Here is a 9,429-nt window from a genome sequence, read left to right as displayed (position 1 = left end):
TTCAGCTGAAAACCTTAAGTGTTCTAAGTTTTATAATATAAACCGTAGAAAGTTTTGCAGAAACTACTTATGATACAAAGGACCCAAAAACACTTGCAACACACCAGAGAAACAGAACAAACAAGTGACCTAATGTAAGAAAAGGCAGCTGCAATTATACGTTTCATAAGTTGTATAATGTTTCTCGATTGATGGATTCAATGCTCCAATTGGGTTCGGCGCTACTGGGTTCCGCGGTGGAGATCCGTAAGTTCTTCTTGTGGAAGTCGTATAGAGTTTGCCGGTGACCGACGCTTATATATGTTATGCCTGCCTTTTCAATCTGCTGATATATATGAACCTGCCAATAGCAGCAGAACCGGGAGATCATCATTACAACTTATATCATGTTCTCTTCATCGTGATTCAACAATGGGAAAAAAATTGAAGCAGGTGGGCATCAAGTGCATATGATATCGAATGAGTGGTACATAACCAACACTTAAAAAAGACTTGGAACATGTTCATTAGCTTATGCGTGTTAACAGTTTATAGACTAGATTATTCATTCCAGGTGTTCGTGTGCGTAGCGCGAAATTTGACTAAATGCGTTAGGGGCAATTCCTGAAGATGCTCTGGACCTGATAAGTCCAATACATGTGGGAAGGACGAGGAAGAACAAATGAATCTTGAAAGTCTGAGGAAAGAGCGTGGTAATACCTCATTGGCTTCATCTAAAGCACTGGTAGATTCATCCAGTAGAACCAATCGTGGTTTCGAAAGCAGTAAACGAGCAAATGCAAGGCGTTGCTGCTCTCCAAGGGAGAGAGCACTAGACCATTCATATGAAGTATCCAAACTGCTGAATCGGGATAATATATAGCCAAGTCGGACATCCTCCAAAACCTGTATCAGGTCCTCCGTTGTGGGCTTACTAGGCTTTTCACTCATATGTTTCGAATTTGGTTCCTGCGTCAAGAAAGGAAGTGACCCTGCAAGTATTACAAAACAATTGTCACAGTTGATTATAGCTTCCTCAGCAGTCAGCAGAGTACCATGTGGCAAAAGGAGTTGAAGTACATACCAGTTGGTTTAGTACCGTCCGCTGTGGAAATTGCATCCTCAGCCCATATAGGATAAAGCAACTGTTGGCGAAGTGTTCCCAATACCATATATGGTCTTTGAGGAAGGAAAAATATGCCTTTATAATTCCTATTCGAGGGCCTCCGAAGTTCCCCATATTTATCACTAACAGTATCTACCTCAGGATCTACTACATCAGAAGAAATGGATGGTTGGTTGTCTTCTCGGTAGTTCACATGGAAAATGATTTTTCCTTTTCCAGTACTAAAAAGACCAGCCATAGCTCTTAACAAAGATGTTTTACCACTCCCACTTGGTCCTGTTACCTGTTCAATTGGTCATGTACGGGAAATGGTCTTCAGCTCCCCGAAAAGATATATTAACTAACGATAAATTCAGTAGAACAGTGGAGTTACTTACCAATAAATGCTCATTCTTGTTGATTACCAATGATAAATTCCTAACCAATGCAGTACCACTTGGAGTCTCCACGGTCAAGTGCTCTATATCCACTAACTTTTGTTGCTTTTCTATGGGAATGGATCCATTTGACTCCAGTTCTGGTAAGCTTTTGACGTTACTATGTATCAAACTTATCCCTTCTGAGGGGTCAGAATGACGTTCTGAGTTGCTGCTATCCAATAGATCATCAAATTCACCTGTATGTTTCAGATATCACTAGGCAAATAAGTATTTAAAGTCAAAACACATCTACACCATTAAAGATCTCGTTGTGCGGAGCCAGAAGAGAAAGCATTGCCATATTGGACATCATAAGTAAATTTATTAACAGGGTCAGACAGAATGACATGGTACATATTTTTATGAATTTGTAAACGATTGAATAAATCTAATTAACTTGAAGAGTTAACCTCAAAACTTCAAGGATAAAAGATTTGTTTTAAAAAAGTGCTAAGTGCAACATAAAAGCTATGGTGAAGAGTAGAAAAGTTGAGTTGAAATTTTGGTCACATTCTAGTAGTTTTTGCATCCCTAGTCATAACAAATATTATTGAAGATGGATTCAAATGACATTGTACAAAAAGTTATACAATGTGGGCAAATGATGTCTGTAACTATCTGTCTGAATCTAGGAAGGCAAAACCATGAATAGAAATTAAAATATGGATAAGAATACGTGTCATTATTTTGTCAATGTCTTTCTAGTGAGACTCTAATCCATATTCGTTCAATTTTAAGACCCCGTTCTATCGCGCAAATTAGACAGCTTCCTTATGAAGTTCTATCTGGTCAAGTCAAAGTTATGCAACAGATCCTCGTTATAGCAGATATATAGATAAAGATACAGAGACAATACCAAGTCGATCAATTACAGCTGCAAATGCACTGATAGTCTCCATTCTGTAGACAATAAGGGAGAAGTCTCCAAGAATATGACTGAAAGCAGATGTTGACTGATCAATGACACCCATCTCAATTTTGCCTGAGAAATACATAGGGGCAACAACAGCAGCGGGAAGAATATGAATAAGATAGCTGTATCCACTGGTGAAAACCTCGAGATTTCTTGAACATATCAACAATTTCTGCAAGGTTGGAATATGAGTTAAAACACAATCAATTGGATGTGCATGGCATAACAATCTACATGCATGGTAATTTTAAATCAGTAAATATATTAAATGTAAACAGATCATGCTCTAGATCAAACCTCGCAGGCATGTGTACCAAAAGTAAATTAAAAATAACAGCAAGTCCTAAGCATAACTGTGTAGTTCTTAGGCTAATGATGCAGCTCAGTCTCTTAAATGAGCCACAGATATCACAGTGACATCAACAGAGATCAAAACCTAGGCACTGAAGTCAAAATATCTCAATTTTGAAAACTGGAACATGATACTTATCAGATTAGATACATGTATATAACATAAAGAAATCACACGTATGCTTACAAATTAAATTATTGATGTTAAGTAACACATGTTTGGCATCGTCATCTTTCTTGCCTCTTGAATAAGGATCATGAGAGCCCTTACATGTTTGGCATCGTCATATTTCTTACAAATTAAATTACATTTAAAAAAACAGAATTTTTTAGTGGATGTTGAAGTTACTTATAGCGTTATCAGTAGCATCACTAATCGATCCAATGACACCAGCACATCTGCCATAACTCAATCCAAGTGTATTTAAAGTAGATCATGTTGTTTAAAGTGAGTACACTACACACACAACAATATTGCGTAAAATTAAATTTGTGAGAGAAAAAGGAGTCTTCAGTGTAAAGGCTAATGACTGCATGTAGAGAAGTGAAAACAGAAGACGATATATTTATTCATACACTCATATTTTTGAAAGCACTTGTGAAGCGTTGTAGCAAAAGTTGCATTTCGTTTGCTTCACCACTATAGAAAGCAATGGATTCAGCATTTTCTCTGACGCGCACAAGTCCATAACGAAAATCAGCTTCCTTTTTCTCTTGCATGAAGTTTAAAGAAACCAAATCCTGAAAAAACGGATACAATGTTTTCATTAAACTGAGTTCCAATTGCATACAGCATGGGAAAGACTTTTTGGTTAAACGGAGGTAAAGTTACCTTTCCAAGATAGATACTTATAGCTGTTCCACCAATTGAATATACAAATAGAACAGCAAACAGCGGAGGATAGATACTGAATAAGATATTACTGAACGAGATGAGATCTACCACAGCATTGAGAATTGTTAAGGAGAAGGATAGGGCAGTTTCTGTGAACGAACTTAGATCATCAACAATGCGCTGATCTGGATTATCAATGATTGATTGGGATTGAATTTTATAAAAGGCTTGGTTGCTTAGGTAACGGTCCATGTAATGTTTTGTCATCCAAGCTCTCCACCTCAACGAAAGAGTTTGTCTTGCATAATATCGCAACACAAAAATCTGCACAAAAAGTTGTCAACACAGGAAACAAATATATCAATGTCAGTAAGACCAGGTCATTGTTCCCATGTCCACATAATTGCATAGGCAAACGAATAAACAACAACCATACGAATATGAACCCATTGGCGATGATCAAAATGCAAAGAAGTGGAAACTTGTGAACAGAATACCCGAAAAGCTAACCTAGCAACTTTTAAGCTTTTTCCATTGTGGGTTGCAATTCACTGGCATAAACCTCTGGCAATAGTTTCACCATTCATTGTTCTTTTGTGGTCTTCTTTTTTGACAAAATCTTAGCAACTGCCTTTTTGTATTTTCCTTTCGGGTGATTACACAAGGATGAAGGCGAAGGCGAAGACCCGGGAAAAGGGAAGAAGGGAAATAGCAAAAATTGACCCATTTTCTTAATCATAGGACTAAAATAGGAAAAACCGTCAATGCACAAACCATGCACACCAGGAAAAAAGTGAAATGACGAAAATACCGACATATAAATTGTAAAAATTCACAAGTGATTACGTCAATTTTTTTTTATTTCGAAGAGAAAGTTGTGAACTCTGGATTTTAGGTTGACTCAGATCTACATGTCACTGAAAAAGATGATTTTTAGATTCAGGTCAAAGATTTGTCTTCTCTCTATGCTTATTCTCAAACTTTAGGGAGAGAGAGAGTGTGAGTGAAAAATAAACTCAGCCGCCGAGAAGCGACAACGACAATTACCACCCACCACCACGTCACTTCGGATTTCTGGAAGAGGATCCCCTTCGGATGCATTAGGTGGGGATCCTGGCGATCCTCGAAACCGGTGTATCCATTGTTCATCGTACGGTCAATTTTTATCAAGTACTGTTCATGTTTAATTTTAAATACAATTATTTAAAATAATTTCTGACCGCACGATGAACGATGGACGCACTGGATTCGAGAATCCCTAGGATCCCCACAAAGAGAATCCGAAGGGGATCCTCTTCCCGGATTTCTTTGCCACCCAAAAAGAACTCAGCCACCGACTCCCACGAAACCATTTTATGGCTAAACTAGTAATTCAAGGAGGATCCTGCATAACCATTTCATAATGCCAGAGACCGTCTTCAAAGCCACGTAAATATATGTGGGTCCTTCTCTAGGAAATATTTATGTAGAAATATGAGGTGAGATAAGAAGGCAATTTGGTTATTTCAAGTGTTAGAAAAATTCAATCTATGAAAGTCTTGAAAGATAGTTGACACCTCACTTTTAAACTTCATGAGATAAAGAAAAGCGACACAGTGTAATCATTCACAAATATGACAAAATATTTGTAACCTTCCTTTGGTGCTAATATGTGCTATGCATACTCTGTGCATATTTAATTTGTCTTCTTTCCGTCTTAAAATTAAGCAATAGTTCATTTGAATGTGCTTTTAAAATGACTAAAAGCGTTTTTTGTGATTTTTTTTTAAAATCATTCTTTAGTAAAGATGCAAATAAATCATAAAAAAACATTTAAAGTGTTTCCTGAAAAAACACATAATTGGTGATTCTTGCAGAAAACACTTTAATACTTTTGAAACCCAAAAATATTTATCTAAAAGTACGATCAGTCATTTTAAAAGCACATCCAAAAGAGTCATAAATCGATCATTTTAGCACTTTCCCAAAAAACTAAGCTGAGGGGTGGGTAACTGAGTGAAAGTGCAACAATTGGTGCTCACCGGAATTCCGACAGCAAATGCACCCAAGTAGTAAAGCAGCTGCTTCGTGAATTGTTCTTGGTTCTTGTCTTCAAATTATCATCAAAATCCAATTTCGGAAGCAAAAAGGAACAAATTTCAGTAATATAAATTAACTTAATTGATCACCAATAAGATTAACAAATTAGAGAGAGAGAGAGACTGGCAAGGGCGTTATAGAAGTCGCGGCCGAGGAAACTGAAGCCGACGCTGATGCCGGTGGTGGCGAGAGTGAGAGCGAAGACTACGGCGAGCTGGATCCTCGCTTGCACCTTGTCGGAGGAGGACCAATAGGGAGCCGCCACCTTCCAGAATCTTCGGAGAAGCGTCTGCAGTTCAGGCACCTCCCTCTGCTGCAGTAATGCGACCAGCCCATGAGGAATAAGAAGAAAGATAATCAAATCAAACAGAAAACGTAGAGAGAGAGATAAGGGACCTTTTCTGTATCTGGCGGAACTGGCGGCGGCGGTGCAGAACCCGAGGCGGCTGCACAGCGCCCAGAAGATCTCGAAGAAGAAGATGATGATTCGACGTCGTTGCTGCTCTCTCTCCTCCTCATCATCCAATTGCTGCTGCTTCTGCAGGTGGTGGACACGGTGGACAATGATGGAAATCTGGGGAAGAGGAGCCAATTAGCATACGACATCGTTGCTCCTCTTTCGACTCCGTCGCTCACTCTCACTCCAATTAGGCAGCAACGGCGGCGGTTGGCGGAGTTATAGGCGGAGGAGGAGCAGAGTGAGACGGAGTATGTTTGTTGTACCTGTATAATCATTTTTTCCATTTTTTGCTTCTTTTTTTTTATTCTCCAGTGACTGATTTTCCTTCCATCCAAACAAGTTTTTGTGTGAGAATTTATACTTGCAACTATCAAAATGAGCGTTTACTTACCGTGCAGATTCTTAGAAAAATATGCATTGACCGACCAATTGATATTAAAAATTATTTTTCTGTAAGTAACAAATTATTTTATATTGTTCTACCTTTTTCTTAGTCAAGTTCTTAAAACTAAGGCCGACCCGAGGAGAGGATAGTCAAGGTAAGCGCCGCCTAGGGCCCTCACTTCGGAGGCAACAAAATTTAAAAATTTATATATACAATTTAAACTTAATAAAAATATCAACAAAATAAAATTGTGTAAACTGAAGTGTACATTTGCATCTAAAAACGCAAAACATGTAATATTTGTATATCTTTTTGCACCATTACTTTTAATAATGTTTGATGTTAAAAATAGACATTTTCATGTATTTAGCGAATTTTCTTTTTACATATCAATGTACAAAGAATCAAGGTTCAAAAAGCTCTAGGACTTCACTTCGAATGCCTACCTAGATCCCAAATGCTTAGGCTGACTCTACTAGAAACCTCTCCATCTCCTCCATATTTTTATCCGTCAATCTCTAAAAACCTCTGCCTCTCCTCCCTCTTTATATCCGTACTCTCTATCTTCCTCTATCTCGAATTCTCAATTTTTACCTCCAACAATTCACCAACCTGTCGGAAAGTTTCTCTCTCATCACTCTCTCTCTCTCTCTCTCCACAAAAGATTAGTTCTTGGAGTTTTTGAAGTTCGAGTTGTTAGAATCACAATCCTTAGCTGGAAATCGACCTAAACTGAGCAACTATGGCGACAATGCAATAAAGAAGAAGAAGTTGGAATTGGAATATTCTTTCTATTAGTTCAAATCTAACCGTTACAATGAGTGTGGTGAGAGATATACCATTAGCTAGCAATCTAGTGTGTGATTGCCAGCTGTACAACTTCAACAGACTTATTGAAATAACTTCCTACAACACTTGGCCTATTACAATTGAACTCAAAGATCCCAGATCATTACAATTCAGTCCCCAATTCACTTACAATTTAACCCTTTAACTATAGCTAATTACTATCCTTGTGATTTAAGTAATCACAGATATGCAATTCATAACAACACTCATTCCTTAAGAAAACCTTGTCCACAAGGTTCATAGAGAAAAATCAAGAAACTTGGCCTGGAATACATCGAAGTCCTCCTAAGTAACATTATCCTCCTCTTGATACTGCCATTGCACTAGAATTTGCACACCTAGAGAGTTTCCCTTCTTGTAAATTCTCCTAGCTATCACAACTTTAGGACTGTTTTGAGCCAAGCCATCTTCCATAACCTGAGGCAAAATAGTTTGAGCATTGGTGTGATCTCCCAATTGTTTCTTAAGGCAGCTCACATGAATCGCTGGATGTATCTTAGTCCCCAATGGTAGTTTAAGCTTGTAAGCCGCATCACTACTCTTCTCAAGTACCTCATAGGGCCCATAATACCTAGGTTGTAGCTTGTGGTAATTGTTAGGTGCCAAGGTCTGCAACTGGTATGGTATTTGCTTCAAGTAAACAAAATCACCAATTGTGAAATGTCTCTCTGTCCTCTTCTTGTCACTGTACTGTTTCATCATATTATGAGCCATCTCCAAGTTAGGTTTCAACACCGATAAGACCCTATCTCGTTCAAGGAACCTTTGCTCCACAATATTAACTCTTGTAGTGCCCATCTAATAAGGGATGCCATGGGGTGGAGGGTATCCATAGACTAGCTCAAATGGAGTGTATTTGGAGGAAAAGTTCTAAAAATATATATAATTTCATCATAAACTACAAAATAGAATGACACATATATTATGAAGTATTGGAACATAATGAAAATATGGAGAACAAGCATATAATGTGTGTTCATTTAAGTATTTAACAAGTCTCTTACAATTTATTGAAAAACATATAATGCAAAATGAAAGTTATCTGTTTTCTATCTAAGTGAGTCGTAACTTAGGCATGTGACAAGGAGGGTCTGGGTGGGCTAGGTGGGTGCCTCAACAGGTCTAAGCGCATTTTCTTAATTTTCAAACGCTTAGGCATTAATCGGGATGGTGGTCAGCCGCCTAGACGACGCTAGGTGGGGATTTTTAGAATAGTGGGTGTGATAAAAAGTATTGAAGCACCATTCAACCTAAGAGAGCCATTGAACCCACTTCTTTGGTTGACCTCCCACAAAGCATCTGAGATAGGTTTCCAAGCATATGTTCATCACCTTAGTTTGGCCATCACTTTATGGGCGATACCCTGAGATCATGCATAACTTTGAGTTTTGCAATCTAAACAGTTCCTTCCAAAATGTGAAATCCCGTCCCCAAATTTAAGTATTTAAAATTACGTATTTCATATTCTTAGTTTCGATGCATTTATAATTACGGCGTATAGTTTTTTTCGATAAGTAAAAGGACGAAAACACCCTTAATGAACTAAACGGACTTTCAAGGACGTATTTAATTCTTATATTTTTTTTGTCACTTTTGTTTACATATTTGGATAGAGCTCGACCTCGTGAGTGCATAGGCGAAAACTGTTCGTGAAACAAAGTTTTAACAAATGAAAATAACCGTTAAATGCAGGGGTAAAATTGTAATTAATCACTAATATGGAATGCTGCGGATTTGTTGGAGCATCAATCTGGGTGCCATGAGTACGATTCAGATGGGAAGAAGAGAAGAGAAATGAAGAAAATGAGGGGGAGAAATTGGCCAATCAAAAAAGGGGAAAGGATGGAGGAGAGGAAGCAGCCAACTTGGACCCTAACACAACCCAGTTCCTAACCCGACTACAGACTTGATTTTTCCTGCACAATTTCTTTGAAAATTTCGTCACTTCTTCTCCACTTTCCACCTAAACCCAACTAGGTTTAAGCCCAGTTTCACAGAGAATGAACCTGTGGGTTTAGTAAGTCTCTTGGCTA

At 38.1% G+C, this 9,429-nt stretch overlaps 1 protein-coding gene across 2 annotated transcripts; it reads right to left on the bottom strand.

Annotated features, from left to right (window-relative positions):
• Positions 1–6,638, bottom strand: LOC103422287 (ABC transporter D family member 2, chloroplastic-like). 2 transcript variants are annotated; one of them, XM_070806703.1, is made up of 10 exons: positions 6,099–6,638; positions 5,826–6,015; positions 5,645–5,712; positions 3,621–3,947; positions 3,365–3,529; positions 2,381–2,609; positions 1,483–1,721; positions 1,064–1,388; positions 700–971; positions 1–340 (listed from the first exon to the last, which is right to left on the bottom strand). In XM_070806703.1, the coding sequence occupies exons 1-10, from the start codon at positions 6,444–6,446 to the stop codon at positions 164–166; spliced, it is 2,340 nt and encodes a 779-aa protein (XP_070662804.1). In that variant the 5' UTR covers positions 6,447–6,638; the 3' UTR covers positions 1–163. The 2 variants fall into 2 exon arrangements, with proteins under 2 accessions (XP_070662804.1, XP_070662805.1); XM_070806704.1 differs by having other exon boundaries at positions 5,826–6,012; positions 6,099–6,592.
• Between the last annotated feature and the right edge of the window lie 2,791 nt (positions 6,639–9,429).

This window comes from Malus domestica, chromosome 10, assembly GCF_042453785.1.
Source record: "Malus domestica chromosome 10, GDT2T_hap1".
NCBI lineage: Eukaryota > Viridiplantae > Streptophyta > Magnoliopsida > Rosales > Rosaceae > Malus > Malus domestica.
The sequence above is the reverse complement of the archived record's forward strand: the minus strand, read 5'-3'. Positions and strand labels throughout refer to the sequence as shown.

What these genes read in the sequence shown, in the direction of transcription:
- LOC103422287 (XM_070806703.1), bottom strand. Translation starts at nt 6,446, where the DNA reads ATGGAAAAAATGATTATACAGGTACAACAAACATACTCCGTCTCACTC. An exon ending in ACAAGAATGAGCATTTATTG is followed by an intron (nt 1,389 to 1,482) that starts GTAAGTAACTCC and finishes CCAATTGAACAG; the next exon opens with GTAACAGGACCAAGTGGGAG. An exon ending in CTTTAGATGAAGCCAATGAG is followed by an intron (nt 341 to 699) that starts GTATTACCACGC and finishes TGCTATTGGCAG; the next exon opens with GTTCATATATATCAGCAGAT.